At 46.5% G+C, this 15,603-nt stretch overlaps 2 protein-coding genes across 2 annotated transcripts; both read left to right on the top strand.

Moving 5' to 3' along the window:
- The first annotated feature begins 92 nt into the window (after nt 1-92).
- LOC101785651 lies at nt 93-4,004 on the top strand. The gene is made up of 3 exons (XM_012845162.1): nt 93-2,163; nt 2,349-2,373; nt 3,428-4,004. The coding sequence occupies exons 1-3, from the start codon at nt 93-95 to the stop codon at nt 4,002-4,004; spliced, it is 2,673 nt and encodes an 890-aa protein (XP_012700616.1).
- A 4,452-nt stretch (nt 4,005-8,456) lies between these two features.
- On the top strand, nt 8,457-15,046 carry LOC101754069 (protein TPX2). Its single transcript, XM_004964366.3, has 15 exons — nt 8,457-8,861; nt 10,025-10,162; nt 10,774-10,930; nt 11,362-11,470; nt 12,053-12,103; nt 12,435-12,556; nt 12,649-12,724; nt 13,086-13,201; nt 13,614-13,683; nt 13,794-13,859; nt 13,977-14,039; nt 14,117-14,197; nt 14,281-14,324; nt 14,436-14,522; nt 14,605-15,046. Exons 1-13 carry the CDS (start codon nt 8,579-8,581, stop codon nt 14,317-14,319), a joined length of 1,371 nt encoding a protein of 456 aa, XP_004964423.1. The 5' UTR covers nt 8,457-8,578; the 3' UTR covers nt 14,320-14,324; nt 14,436-14,522; nt 14,605-15,046.
- Nucleotides 15,047-15,603: the final 557 nt, after the last annotated feature.

Raw genomic sequence — 15,603 nt, 5'->3', positions numbered from 1 at the left:
CCTCGGCTTTCCCTTTGTTCCTCCGCCGCTTCTCCGGCCACCGCCTTCAAACACCTGGAGATATTGGAGTACCCGCAGACATCGGAGAAGCTATGGGGATCAAGAGTTCCACCACAACCTTTACCGAGAGCTGGGGCAGCACTCAAGGCCAGCTGGTGCGTGTGGAAGTCCTCATCCTCTTCAGCGCCTTGATCTGGATCCTCGTCGAGTATTTTGGCTCACGCCGGCGGCGGTATAGCCAGGGGTTCTTCCGCTTCTTCGTGTGGGCGGTGTACACGCTCTTCACCGTGCTGACCCCCTACACCATCGGATTGCTGCAGGATGGTCCCTTCCGTGACCAGACTTTCGTCCTGTGGGGCACTATCCTCCTCTTCATCCAAGCAAATGTCGATTCCATCTCAGTTTATAGCATACATGACATTGAGCACAGGAAGACGGTGTTTGTGCAGCACTTGTTACAGATCATCCTTGTGCTATGGCTTATTGTGAATTGCAAAGGTGACAACGGAAGCTACACTGCAAACATCTGGATATTTTGGATTCTGAGCGTCATTTGGACGTACAGAAAGTATCGGAGTTTAAGCAACGCGAGCAAAAAAGGAGGTTTGCTGAAGGTGTCTAAAGTAGTCGCTGATTATATGATGATTGAGCATGAGCAAATACCTCGGGGCTTCAACCCTGGAACCATGGAAGGGTACAAGTACATTTTCCACGGTGAAGAAGAAGTAGCTTCCCTGCTTCCCACCGCACCTGAATATATAGAGGCCGCAAGGAGAAAATGCACCACCATTGATAAAGTGTGGCGACGGATCGAGCATGAGAACACTTTCAACCAGGAAGCTAAGGAAACACTGAAGGACTTTGCGCTCTCCTTCTCACTGTTTAAATTGTTGAAGCGGAGGTTGTGCGGATACCAGATTGGTGAAGCTGGCCTCGCCAAGACATTAGATTTCATGCTTCATGGGCTCATCTCTGAAGAAGGTAACTATGTTCGTGCTTTTGGAGTTATAGAGATGGAGTTGTCATTCCTATATGATTTCCTCTATACAAGGTTCGACACAGAGTATTTGGTGTTTAAGGGCATCGCAGTATGGTTTGTCGTAGCAACCGTTCCTATTTCAAATAGTTTCTCAGGAGCATTTAGCAGGAGCTACCATCGCAGTAGTTTGGAACAGAGAGTTCATGGAATCGATGTTACTCTCTGGGTAACCATTGTGCTGCTTATCATTGTGTTAGCATCGTATTGTCAGCTACTTGTCAGCCCATTTGTAGAACCTGTCAGCCCAGCGTGGAGGTGGGACATAGCGTACGTGCTCCATTGCGACCGACTACCCACTTTGGATCAAACTTCTATTGTAAAACGGAGAGCAAAAAAATCGTGGCAGAGAGCGCTTGGGCAGCACTCCCTGTTACTCAACTTCGACTACCACCCGAGGAATGTGCTATCGCTTCTGTCACTGGGTTTGGTCGACGCAACAAGAGAAGGACAGAAGGCGGGGGAAAAGATCAAGTTGACACATGAACTCATCGAGCGCGTCCTTTCTGGGTTCAAAGAGAGCAATGGGCAGTTACAAGATGGGCAATCGGCTTTGGCCAAAAATCAGCTGGGAAGCCAGTTCTCATGGGCCTGCACCCTGTCCACACATATACATAAGATTCTTGTATGGCACATCGGGACGACCATCGCCATGGATGGTCACCCGGTTCCTCCAACCGGCGACCACCGTGTCGCCAAGACGCTGTCAGACTACTGCGCCTACCTGGTGGCTTTTGTTCCGGACATGCTGCCCGGCCATGGCTATGACACCCAGTGCATCTTCGATGCCGTGGTTGTGGAAGCTCGAGAAATCATCACCGGTTGTGATAGTATAAGCAGCCGGTGTGAGAAGCTGGTGATGGCGGTCTTGCCGAGCAACAGCAGCTGCACAATCCTGGAGCTGGGGGGCAGGCTCGGGAGGGAGCTTAGGGGCGTGCCGGAGAAGCAGAGGTGGAAGATGTTGGCTGACTTCTGGGCTGAGTTCATCCTCTTCCTCGCACCATCAAGTAATGCCGAGATCCATGCTGAGAAGCTTGCCGCCGGCGGGGAGTTCATGACCTATCTCTGGGCACTGCTTACACACGCCGGCATTCTGGAGCGCCCTTCTAGGACCGACGGTGCGCGAGGTAACAACGGTGCCCCTGCACAGGATTTACCTGTTTGAGGGATCAAAACATTCTGGTCTGAAGCGCACTGCTAGCACTTTTGCTGGAGTGATTGGTTTGTGATGATTGCTGATTCGTCAGATTTGATGTTGATTTGGGTACAGGGTGAATCTTGTTTTCACATGATTGTGTATTTGTGTTGTAAGTTAACACTCAGCAGTGTGCTGATCCGTAGGTGGGATTGCTGATAGCTAGGATCCACACGTGCTGACGTGGCCAGTTTTGAAGCATTGGAGAGTTTATTATTGGAGATCTGTTGTGAGGTGATATGGTTTTGGGGAAATAAATTTTTAGCAGAGCTCCCAATAGATTGTTTTGGGGAAGGATTATTTTTAGACTCTTGAAGTTGCTCTAATAATGATTAAGTAGTTTCTTTTTATGGAAGATATCCAGATTGAAAGGAAGCAGCTGCTTGTCTCTGAAAGCACCACCAGTGCAGCAAAAGGAAAGAAACAGACAAAAAGGGGAAGACAAAACGTCCACATGACAGTAACATTAGGGGTGGGCTCAGACAAACAAAGCAACACTCGAGGGAGGGAACGAGCAGACGTTAGTGTATTCCTCTTCCTATCATGGCCAGGCTCGTTGAACCTGCATTGTGCTTGAGAGAGATGGAGAGAGAGGCAAGGATCAAACTGATTGTTGCTGTCCCTGTGGAAAGGAAGAAGGAAGCCTTGGACCTGTCAGCGTGCGGCCGTGGTAGGGCCGTAGGGTTCGGCGCCTATCGCCAAAGCATGGCTTGTGCTCTTTCTTTGCCTGCCGAGCGGCGATCTCCAGGAGCACGGGGTTCGGAGGAGAGCGTGCAACAACTTGACTGAAGGAAGGAAGGAAGAACACACCAGGGTTCATTCGTTTGGACCCGTGAAACCTTTCAAATTTCTTTTCTATCGATTCGATAAAAAGCAGGAACGGAATGCGAGCTTGCCACCTTACCTAGTGTACACTCAGACCAGCATCATGGAGCACGGATATTAAACCATGGCTCCGAGAAATGTGCTATCGCTTTTGTCACTGGGTTTGGTCGACGAACAAGAGAAGGACAAAAGGCGGGGGGAAAGATCAAGTTGACACATGAACTCATTGAGCGCGTCCTTTCTGGGTTCAAAGAGAGCAATGGTCAGTTACAAGATGGGCAATCGGCTCTAGCCAAAAATCGACTGGGAAGCCAGCTCTCATAGGCCTGCACCCTGTCCACACATATACATAAGATTCTTGTATGGCACAGCGGGACGACCATCGCCATAGATGGTCACCCGGTTCCTCCAACCGGCGACCATCGTGTCCTCAAGACGCTGTCGGACTACCGTGCCTACCTGGTGGCTTTTGTTCCGGACATGCTGCCCGGCCATGGCTATGACACCCAGCGCATCTTCGATGCCGTGGTCGTGGAAGCTCGGGAAAGCATCACCGGTTGTGACAGTATAAGCAGCCGGTGTGAGAAGCTGGTGATGGCAGTCTTGCCGAGCAAGAGCAGCTGCACAATCCTCAAGCCGGGGGGCAGGCTCGGGAGGGAGCTCAGGGGCGTGCCGGAGGAGCAGAGGTGGAAGGTGTTGGCTGACTTCTGGGCCGAGTTCATCCTCTTCCTCGCGCCATCAAGCAATGTTGAGATCCACACTGAGAAGCTTGCCACCGGCGGGGAGTTCATGACCCATCTCTGGGCACTACTCACACATGCTGGCATTCTGGGGCGCCCCTCTACGACTGACGGTGCGCGAGGTAACAACGGCCTGTTTGAGGGATCAAAACATTATGGTCTGAAGCGCACTGCTAGCACTTTTGCTGGAGTGATTGGTTTGGGATGATTGGTGATTCGTCAGATTTGATGTTGATTTTGGTACAGGGTGAATCTTGTTTTCACATGATTGTGTACGTGTGTTGTAAGTTAGCACTTAGCAGTGTGCTGATCCGTAGGTGGGATTGCTGATAGCTAGGATTCAAACGTGCTGACCTGACTAATTTTGAAGTATTAGGGAATTTATTATTAGAGATCTGCTATGGGGTGATATGTGGCATGTTCGCTTCAACTTATAAGCTGGCTGAAAAGCTGAAACGGCTGATTTGTTGTGAGAGAAAAACACTGTTTGGTGGCTGATAAGCCAGCTGAATAAGCTGAAACGAACAGGCCGATGGTTTTGGGGAAATAAATTTTTTAGCAGAGCCCCAATAGATTGTTTTGGGGAAATGGTTTTTTTTGATGACTCTTGGAGTTGCTTTTCTTTTTACGGAAGATACCCAGATTGAAAGGAAGCAGCTGCTTGTCTCTGGAAGCACCACCAGTGCAGCTGAACGAAAGAAACAGACAGAAAGGGGAAGAGAAAACGTCCACATGACAGGAACAAGGGGTGGGCTTCGGCTCCTATCGCCAAAGCTTGGCTTGTGCTCTTTCTTTCCTGCCGAGCGGCGATCTCCAGGAGCACGGGGTTTGGAGGAGCGTGCAACAACTTGACTGAAGGAAGGAAGGAAGGAAGAACACACCAGGGTTCATTCGTTTGGACCCGTGCAACCTTTCAAATTTCTTTTCTACCGATTCGATAAAAAAAGCAGGAACGGAATGCGAGCTTGTCACCTTACCTAGTGTACACTCAGACCAGAATCATGGAGCACGGATACTAAACCATGGCTCCGAGTCATTTCTTTTTGAAAGAAAAAGGATGGCGAGTTCAGCGGTGAACGGAAGAGGGCGAGAGGGCGAGCTAACTCTTGCGGTGTCATCTGGTGGCACCACTCGGCGTTTCGGCAGGCAGCAAACTCGGCGCTTTTGCTTTCTCTTTGGGCAAAAAAGGCGAAAGAAAGACCAACAAAACAAGCATCCAGTCCGGTGCGCGTCTTCCGACGACGCGTCCCTTCTGCCTTCTCGTGTTCTCGTGCCGTCGGCTAAAGCTGCCACGGTCTCTGATTATCCAGTCCTGTGTGAAGCATGCTCCGTTTCTCCACCACAAGACCAGAAGTCTCCATAAAAGCAGGTAGCTGCTGCATCGTGAAACTCAAAGACCACACCACCTCCACGGCCCATCACTAGCAGTAGACACCAACAGATGGGCCCGGTCCATATAATCAACGCATTTGGCCCAACCACCTTGCTAGGAAGCTGGGCTCCGAGCCCCTTCTCTCTCGTCTGTCTCCATCACACCCACCCACCTCACAGCTTTCTCAGAAGAAGAGATGAGCTCAAAAAAAAAGAGGAGAAGAGATAGCCTGCCTGATGGTGAATTGATGATCGAAGCAACATGGGTGTGTCGCTCTCCCCGCTGCCAGATCAGACGCAGGCGCAGTGCAGCAGATTTGGTCCAGTCCAATCAGCACGCAGCGGCTGGCCTCGACAGTGGTCGACACTGTAGAGACTAGAGACGATACGACGATCGCCTACTGAGCGACTGGAGACGGGCATCAATGGCGATCTGATCGGATGGACCGCCGATCCGCCGCAGGAGCTGGCCCTGCCACCGCACCGGAGCAATCAACCCGCCTCGCCGGCCGGCCGGTCACCAGCGGCCCCCGGTCCGGCGCCACGGATCGTACCTGAGGCGCAGGTGCAATTGGATTATGGGATCGGGTGGCCCACCGATCGACCCGACTATACTACTACATAAATGAGCTAGAAATTAATCAAGCCGGAGGTTAGCCGGTAAATATTTTATCTTTTTTACATAACCACTGAACATTCCCCTTATTCAACTCATTATAGTTTATTTTAGTTTTTTTACTAAGTCGGCAACAATATCCGAACTAACTAGACTTTCCAATAGGATTGTAACCGGTCGATGCATTCCTCGTTGACTGGTAGAAGTAAAACAACCATACTAAACTGAATAAAAAAATGCTCTAAAATAATCCAAGGCTTGCAATGAGGTCTGTTCGCTTCAGCTTATTCAGCCGGCTTATCAGCCACCAAACAGTATTTTTCTCTCACAACAAATCAGTCGTTTCAGCTTTTCAGCCGGCTTATAAGCTGAAGCGAACATGCCCGTCGTTGCGTTAACCGTACAAGAAAAAAAACATACGGTCCTCCTTTTTTGTCGCGATGCTATCCATGTAGCGATGGATTGTACCTAAGGTACACGCACTCCACTGGCACAGTTGTCTCCACCTTCAGATATGTGGTTGTGGTTATTATCATAGTTTGTAACTCTACTAATGGCTTCTTCATTAAGTGGACCGGCAGAGCTGCTGATGCCTGGACTTTTCTAGGAAGAAAGACGTGCCAACAGTGGCCTTGCTCGTACGCCAACCATTTTAACACACAGGGCTGCCGGTACACTCGTACAAAAAAGCGTATAATCAACTCGATCGGTGCACCCATGCACGCAGATAAAAAAGGGTCACGTACGCGCGCGTACAGTGAGCTCTCGGCTCTGCATCGGCGCCCGGTGCACACAAAAACACGTACGCTGCCACGGCAAACAGTGTCGTCACGTACCGTTCCGCGAACTCGTACGTTGGCAGGGATGCCTACGCTATACGCTCCTGCTACGCGTCGCGTGCCGTGCGTGCGCGTGCGTGTTTGTCTTGTAGGAGTAAAGGATTTCGTACTACGTGGACGCTAGCGGCTAGCTGCAACTGGGAGTAATTGAAAAGGGGTTACGTGTACGCTTGCGCGTTCTGTCTGATTGAGCCCACTTCTGGCATTCGCGAGTGTCAAAGCTGCCAAAACCAGCAGCTGCAGCGTGGGCGACCCGGCACGCCGTCAAACATGAGGCCATGCGAGAGGAGCGTGATCGCCAAAGTGTTCCTAGTGAGCTATGCAGTCTTCCTTCCAGATTTAGGCCTTGTTTAGTTGCCCAATTTTGGGGTTCCAAAATTACTGTAGCAACACTGTAGCGTTTTGTTTGTATTTATGAATTATTGTCCAAATGTTGACTAATTAGGCTCAAAAGATTCGTCTCGCAAAGTACAACAAAACTGTGCAATTAGTTTTTGATTTCATCTACATTCAGTACTCCATGTATGTACCACAAGTTTAATGTGATGGGGAATCTTCTTTTTGCATAGTGACAAAGTTGGAATTTTGAAGTGAACTAAACGTGGCCTCAAGTCATTTCGAAAGTTTGAACCCGAGCGAAATTTGGGCAAGCCGATGGATGGATGCGTGGGGCACGGCCTGTGTGAACCTCGATGGATGGAGCGCCCGGATCTCGACGCGTGCGAGCAGTGGGATACTACAGCTCGTAGACCCTCCCTCGTGTAGAGTAGAGTAGAGTAGAGTAGTAGGGCAGCGCCACGGAATGGAAGAGAAGCCGACAAGCGCCTGCTGCCCGCGCGCATCGGATTCCTGCGCGCGCCTTCCGAGGCAGGAGCGAGCGAACGGAGGCCGGGGGGAAATTACGGACGCGCCCCTGCTCGGTTTGCCCGTTGGGGGTTGGGGGTTGCCCTTGCCTGTCTCGGGGCCAGCCAGCTACTTGGATCCGTTTGTTTTCCTTCCGGCGCCGCGCTCGCGACAGGCCGAAGAAGACTACTCGTGCGGTCCGCTGCCGGCCAGGCGGGCCCCTGTGGCGCTGCCAGATGGAAAATGGGGGCGCGACAACGTGGGGCCAGCACCGGAAAGAAGTCAAGTGCTCACCGGCCTTTTGCAGAGGAGGAGAGGAGCTCGCTTTCTTTGCAGATACCACCCTGCTTGCTTTAGTGCTGAGCATGTCAGCTGCTCGAGATTGGCTGCCGTAGCGCGTTTGGTCCAGGTCCAGCACTACATCCTGTTCGGCTGGACTTATGAGCCGGTTGAAAAGTTGAAACGGTTAATTTATTATGAGAGAAAAATACTATTCGGTAGCTGATAAACCGGCTGATAAGCTGAAGTGAACTGAACGTACAGGTTTAATCAATCCAAGGTGGACGTGACCTGAACCCAAACAACCGGCAAATTTTCATTCTCGACATGATTTGTTCTTAAACTATCACTGTACCAATATCTTACGTCATGCTTTCAAGTTAAATTGTACTGTTATTTTTTAATCACTCTGTGTGTTATGTACGTGTACATGTGATAGTGAAGACGCCGAGATGAAGAAAATAAATACAATGGAAAAAAGAACAATAAATCGTCGATACCAACCGCGTCAGCTGCCACTTGTTTCCACATTACCGGCAACAGTACTGTGCACGATTCGATGGTACCCTGCATTCTCCTGCGTCGCGCCAGTGCCTACTGCTACTGGTCCTCCTCCAACCGAAATAACCGGAAACTACAGGGACCCGGACGTAAACGACCGCCCCGGGTCAAATCCGGCACACGCCCCCTCCCGTGCCGACCCCGCATTTCAAATTTCCAAGGCTTTCCCTTTCCTTCCGCACCCTCCGGCCACCGCCTTCAAACACCTCGCCGCCGCCGCCGCCGCCGCCGTAACCATCCCGGCGCGGACTCTAGCTCCCGGTACGCGGCGGCATGGATAGCGACGACGAGGAGATGTGCGACGCCTCGTCCTCCTCGGCCCCCGCCTCGCCCGGCGGCGGTGCGGGAGAGGAGGAGGGGGAATTCGAGGAGGGAGCGGAGGAGGAGGAGGAGGTGGGCGAGGGGGTGATGGTGATGGAGGTGGCGTGGTTCCAGGTGGACTTGGACTACGAGTTCGACGCGCCCCGGTGGTTCGACCTCGCCCAGGAGGAGCCGCCGATGGAGGCCGCAGCGGCGCAGGGGTGGTTCGCCTCCGCCCCCAGCTACCCGCCCTCTCGTGCGTGCCCCCCCGCTTGCTCCCTCCCTCGTCTCGAAATTTCTCTAGTTTTGTATTCCGCGTACAGGGGGTGATTCGGTCCTATGGGAATGGCCGAGGTTCCGTCGATCGAGTTTGCCTTTTTGGAATTTGAGATGCTCCAGCATTCCTCCTGCGATATGTGTCTAGTGGATTTGGGAGGTGTCCATTTCGCGACATTTTTGTGGTTCCTTCCTATTTTAGTGCGCAATCCTCATCAGGGATAAATGATCGGAGATAGTTTCGGGGTTTGTGGTGTCTTGCGTGGTAGAACGGGCATGTGCCATTTGATGTTTCGAGCATTGCGGGAAATGTTGGTGCGAAGGTGAATATCTCCCCATTTCCAGTCCTTTGACCGTTAGTAATTTTGCGAAACGTTGAGGGTTTAGTCAGTGTTCCTTTTTTATGAAACGGGTTTTGTCCGTGTCGTGCTATGAAGCCTATGATGATCAAATGTCACCCATCTGTCATTAGTGTCCAATCCATGGTTATAGTGTTTGTGTGGAGGGCGCCAATTTTTTGTTGTTAAACTAGTGTAGATATGTAGAGCTTGGTTGCCTGATTATTACCATGCTGACACAAAGTGGAAAAAACCTAGGGGGTGAATTGGGAAAACAGAAAACAAGCACCATGTTTGCTTGTGGCCATATCATTTGTTCTCATGACATCATTTATAATTTAATGAGGAAGTTGATGCTCTTCTTTGCAACTATATGGTTGGGAATTTGGTTGCTAGTGAATATTGGTGAAGCTCCTTTAGGTATCAGAGGTAAAAATAATATAGCTGAGGGGCTGCACCATAGTGGATTTTTGTGTAGTTTGATGAGTATAGCTGCTCTTGCTGTTAGTATTGTGTCTGATGGGTAGGACAAAATATGCATATATTCTCTTATAAACAGGAGTAATTTGAATAAGTGACTGCGAGTTTCTTTTGCATGTAATTAAGCACTGATGTTACAATGCAAGCTCTTGGAAACTTCCAATGATAAGTGTTGATTGATCCATTGTGCAGAAAATTTTCGCATGCTACTTTAGTTTGCTTCCTCAGCCTTAAACTTTTATGTTTATTCTTTGTAGCTGTTACTGGCATTTAGTTCCTAGTAAATATCAGTATATCACTAACCTTTCATCTTTCCTTTTGTCAGCCTTAATTGCTAAGATGTTTGCTGAAGATCTTGGATTGCAAACCGTCAGAAGCATTGCGGTTACGGATGCTGTGCAGTGTTCTACAACATCTTATGGATGTTCAAGTGGCGCTGGGCAAAAAACGCATCGGGTTCAAGGTCTTGAAAAAACTAAATATTGAGTTTCCTGAAGTTCATTATTTCATTTCTATTCTGTTGATTTGTTCCATGATCCAGATATCATCTATATTATTTTTTTACTAAATATGTGGCTAAATCAATGTTTCTGTTCTACTTCGCTTCATGCTTTGGGTATTACTATTAAGTCTGAGCATTGCACTTCCATCTCCATTAATATATTTTTACCTTTTAATAACCATTGGGTTGAAGTAGCAGGAAACACAAGGAATTCCAGCTTTCTTGAACAAATAATATTGATACCAAGACATGCTAAGCAAAGTCCTTTTACTGACGAAAAAGGTGTCTGGTCGGTTGAAAATCAACATGTTTGAGTTTGATGACATGCCCATGCCTATCTTGGCACGGGCAAAACTCAAAACATCTAAAAGAACTGAACAAACTCTTGGAAATATTTCCCTAACCCAAAGGAACTCTTTCCTTGATGAGAAAAAGTCAGGAGAACTACATTCTCCATTTTATTTAAAATCTTCAGGCCCAAATTGATCCTGTTTGTCCAGCCTAGCATGCTTCTATATTTTTGTTGATTTCTTCTAAGAAATTTTAATCATTTGTTTTTCCCTGCTAAATAGGACGGAAACCGTGCAATGGCGCATCAGAAAATGAACGCCGACCTGGCTGTCGAACTACCATGAAGAGCACTTCATTGAAAGGCTCCACACTGATGAAACCTACAGCCAGCCAATTAGCCAGGCAAAACAGACAAGTGGAACCGAGGAATGTGATGCAGTAAGTATTATTATGCATTGAACTAACTGCCTTTGTAAAAGAATTTGAATTGCATTTTCTTGGTTGATTTTGTGAGGCACCTTTTTAACTGAAATTCTCAAATTAATTTCACCACACTTGCTTGTTTGTTCATTTAGATTAATCATTCTCTGTGAAATCTGGGTCTTCAACAGCGGACATAACAGTTTATGGCAAATTAAGAGTTTTAATATTTTATAATCACAAGCATTTCTACCTCATCACTTTATTTTTCACCTTTACCCTCTTTTCTCTTTTCATTGTATCCCCAAATGAACAAATGTCTGTTATTGTTACCCTCTACATAATTAGCTTTCAACAAATGTCTGTGTCATTTGTCTTTTAAAAAAAACTGAAAGAAGACTTTAACTTCATGATTGTGAATACCATCTGTGCCTTGATTTTTTTTTCAGGAGTAAAAAGTCAGTGGGAGTTACAAGTGAGAGAAGTACCATAAGCTCAAACGATTGCACTTACCAATCTGCTAAAAGACAGAGATTAGAGAATGGGCATCTTAACAAGGTATGGTACAGTTTCATGCAGAGATGTGAGATTTGTCAAATTTTCATGTTATTTTTTTTCTGTAGTATGAACTATTTTACGATGTTTGTCTTGGCTTTGATTTATTCAAGTAGCAATTGCAGTTCTTGTTGAATTTATTGTGGCAAATATAGCAGCTAGTTAACTTTCTAGTATTCCTCTACCAAGTGCTATGAAAATATGGTCTATCTAGTGAAACTAGTTTGATGTTGCAGATATTTATGCATTTTTTTTATAAATTTGGTGAAGGCTAAAATGACTTATAATTTGAAGCTGAGGGAGTAAGTTCCTTGCTAATTTGGATGAACCGTTGTTTAGTTAGTTACTGGAAGTACCAAGAGTCTTCAGAAGTAGGCAATACACGTTAACTTAGAGTGGAAGGGAAAAAATACCATCTTGATGTGAACTAAAAATATACATTGAATTAGATCTAAATACTGCACCTCTGTTGATGATATTTTATCTTGAGTTGTTTGTGAACCTAATGATGCAAATTGGTAGTTTTTTTTTTATCGGATGACTTTGTTTCTTGTTCTTTACTGAAGCTATTTGCTTGTGGTACAGGCTGCGGCTACTACTAACCAGCACGAGTTTATTCATAAAAATCATGAAAAGGTAAAGACATCCTAAACCATCTGCCTAAATTGATTATAAATAGGCTTTTTACGCTTGTATCCTCCCGACATCCTTTATTTCCAGGATCATCATTGAGATGCTGTACTGTTCCAGTTCTCTGAGACTACTTGCTTATATTGCTTTATTTCTAAAAGAAAAAAAACACATATTTGCTACTTTTACAACTAGTTGTTGCTGTTGTACAGTGTCTTAAACCGCTATGTAAAAAGTTATGTTACAAAACATGGCCATTGTGCTAATTTCCGTAATAGTTTCTTTTAGTTCTCCCTCAAATTTGCTTGATGACAATTTCTTTTGGATGATGCTACAGAATGTTATGAATCGTAACATGGATCATCCCACTGGTCTACCTAAATTAAAGATTACAATCCCCAGAGAACCTGAGCTGGCCACAAAGCTAAGAGCAGAGAGGTCAAGGGTTCTAAGATCAGTGTAAAGTCATTTTCACTTGGTTTCATTTTTTTATTCCTGAATATTAGGTACTTGTACTATGGTAGTTTTCACACCTTCGCCTGAAATTTCAGGCCAACTAATCCGAAGCAGTTAAATCCACGGGCTGCACCATCTGCTTCTACAGCACAAGTGGCGTCAACTAGAAAGGTGGGAATATCATGCACTTATTAATTCTTAAACTAGTTATAAATTACATCTAAATTTACACTCATTTCTTGAAGCTAATTCTAAATTCATGTTATAGTCACACTACCTTAAAAAAATGAACACATTGTCACCCAGGAACATATGCTTAGTTGATTAGCCTTGCTTTCTGTTACTGTTATTTATCCTTGTTGGTTTGCTCCTATATTTTCCTCTAGCATTTGTTTAGGTGAGCTTTGTTAGAACAGGCACATGCATTTTCAATTAGAGAACTATTGAATTTGCAATATGTAAATGTTTCTCTTTCTTGTATGGTTATATACTTTGCTTCTGGTTCAGTTTGAACACCTTTTTTCTGTAGCAGGTAGTTCAACCTCTCCGGGCTACTGGTCATGGTCATCAGCATGCAAGCAGACAACGTGACCATGTTGGGTCAAATGTTCCAGCATGTACATCCAATCATGCTAGGCATGTTAACAAGTATGACTATTTCATACTCCCTCCGTTCCAAATTGTAGGTCGTTTTAGCTTTTTAAGGTTCATAGATATTATTATGCATCTAGACATACACTATATCTAGCTAGAAAAGCCAAAACGATCTACAATTTGGAACGGAGGGAGTATCTAATTTTTTATTCCAGTAGACTACCCAAATTCTACTGCTGGTATACTGTTATAGAAGATCAAATCACCAGATCTTTTGACAGCATTTGTCAAGATGGTTTGATCTGTCAAAAGGTGATCTATAACTTCCTTTTGTGATTGCTCTATGGACCGCCTACGATTTTACAAAACACGGGCAATTAAGCATGAAGTGATAAGATGCATTTCTGCGGCCGTTTTGTCTTTGTAACAAAGAACTTATGCATGTTTCTGTGTTGTCTCATGGCAGTGTTGATAAAAAACCAGAAGATTGCAGAGGTGATCTGTTTAAATTTAAAGCTCGGCCTGTGGATAGAAAGGTAGCAGGCGTTTAATAGCTTCTGTCTATTTGCGAGCTCATTTTATGAAGGTTCATGCCTTGCAAACAGCAGCTGCAACTAGTAAATCTTATATCTTCTTCCTTGAACAGATATTAGCGAGCAAAGGTGATGTTGGTGTATTTCGATGCGCAAAAAAGAATACAACTGTGCCTAAGGTAATTTTGTAGTGACACTCCTTTTCCCCTTAGATATTTACTTTGTGCCTGTGGCTGAGAATGTATAACCCCTCAATTTCTCAAAACACGTGCATCTTGTGGTTTATAAATTTGTAGGAATTCAACTTATCATCAAGCAGGAAGGGCAATCCGTCTCCATTGTCTGAACTATTTAACAAGGTTTGTAGGCACATAAAAAAATAACGGTTCGCCACTACGTTAATTACACTGACATATGCACGAATAATTTTTGTCAGCTCTCTTTAACCGCGGGAGCACACCACCACCGTGGAATAGAGCGTCAGGTCAATGATTTGCCGAATTACATCACTACTAAGGTTGTTCTCCTTGTTTCCCTTCCGTTTCTTGTTTTTACTTATCTTAATTCAATGCGCTCAAAGACCTCTTGTTATATTGCAAGGATTGCAAAGAGAACATGATTGGTAACATTCAGTGCTAGCTCTGGTAAGTATAATGTCCATCTACTTGATAAGATTACTTCCATGTTGTTTCTCTAAGTCTCTTTTAATGTATGACAGATTGACAGACACCCTTCCATTTGTTTTCACTTTCCAGACCCAAGTCAATCAAGAAATATAATATACAGGATTTTTCTTTTGATAATGACTGGTTCAGACTCAGCATTTCTCCACCAGCACAATGGTAATAACTACTTACTCTATCTCCTCGTGTACAGTTAAGTTACCCGTGTTGACAGTGCCTCCCGTTCATCCTCTGTATGCAGCGTTTTTCTAGGTGTTTTGGACAGTAGGACTCACAAGGGAGCTCTCACCTCCTTCATCTAACAAGATGAAGCCATACATTATTTGACATTATGGTGCGCCACCACTGGGTGCATGACCGTCATGGGCGGCGGTCGGACATCGTTTTGTCGTCTCAGCCTGTTAAAAGAGTTGTTGCTGCCTGGGGTAGCTTAACGTTGCCTCAGGGAGTCACGCTCTCAGCTGCCCAGAGCCATGACTGGGATGGCCTTTGTAGTTTTGTACAGCAAAAGAGAAACCATAGCCCATAGCGTGAGGGGCGGCTCACGTGGTGTGTGTCTGCAGTCGCCCTGCATCCTGCAGCGACTCCAAAGTGTAACATATTGCGGTTTCCATGTCAAAGCTCTTCTTCGCCATGCCTTCCGTGAATTGGTCTTCAATCGCATCGTATCTCAGAAATTTCCATGATCAGGCGGAAGCTTCCGAAATTTCCTGATGTGCAGCGCCAGCACAGGAAGAAGATTTCGTCGTTGCTGTTGATGGCCGGGACGGTTGGACCATGAATCTCGTGGCTCACAGTTGAAGTGAGCAGTGTTGGCACTGGTGCTCAGGGAGCGAGCGGTCAGGCTCACGCTTGGCCTGCTCGTCCTGGGTCGTGCTGCAGCGACCCCCCGAAATGTGTGCAGCTTCCTGCGATTAGCTGGGGTGCGATGCTTCTCAATGCGTTGTAAATTGAGCAAAAGGAAATGATCTGATGCACCCTCGCAGGATCTGCAGATGTACCGGGAACAGTTAAATTTTGCTGTTGCTGTTGCTGTAGGTCTGTAGATCGTGGCAGCAGGAATCTGCCGCAGGGGGTCCTGGTCGCATCGTTCACAGTTGCAATGAGCAGGGGCAGGGCTGGCCGGCGCCGTGCCCTGCGTGGCTGTATCAAGGACGCAAGAGCGCACCCAATAGCACTTTAGTTTATTTCTCCTTCCAAATGGCGGTTTCTGCTGGCGGGTGCGCTTGTCAATACAGAC

The sequence above is a fragment of the Setaria italica genome, chromosome IV, assembly GCF_000263155.2.
Source record: "Setaria italica strain Yugu1 chromosome IV, Setaria_italica_v2.0, whole genome shotgun sequence".
NCBI lineage: Eukaryota > Viridiplantae > Streptophyta > Magnoliopsida > Poales > Poaceae > Setaria > Setaria italica.
The sequence above is the reverse complement of the archived record's forward strand: the minus strand, read 5'-3'. Positions and strand labels throughout refer to the sequence as shown.

Coding starts and splice junctions, on each gene's coding strand:
- LOC101785651 (XM_012845162.1), top strand. CDS start 93: ATGGGGATCAAGAGTTCCACCACAACCTTTACCGAGAGCTGGGGCAGC. Junction 2,164..2,348: donor TAGGACCGACGGTGCGCGAG/GTAACAACGGTG, acceptor TTGTGTTGTAAG/TTAACACTCAGCAGTGTGCT. Junction 2,374..3,427: donor ACTCAGCAGTGTGCTGATCC/GTAGGTGGGATT, acceptor TGTATGGCACAG/CGGGACGACCATCGCCATAG.
- LOC101754069 (XM_004964366.3), top strand. CDS start 8,579: ATGGATAGCGACGACGAGGAGATGTGCGACGCCTCGTCCTCCTCGGCC. Junction 13,202..13,613: donor CATGCTAGGCATGTTAACAA/GTATGACTATTT, acceptor GTCTCATGGCAG/TGTTGATAAAAAACCAGAAG. Junction 14,198..14,280: donor CGAATTACATCACTACTAAG/GTTGTTCTCCTT, acceptor TTATATTGCAAG/GATTGCAAAGAGAACATGAT.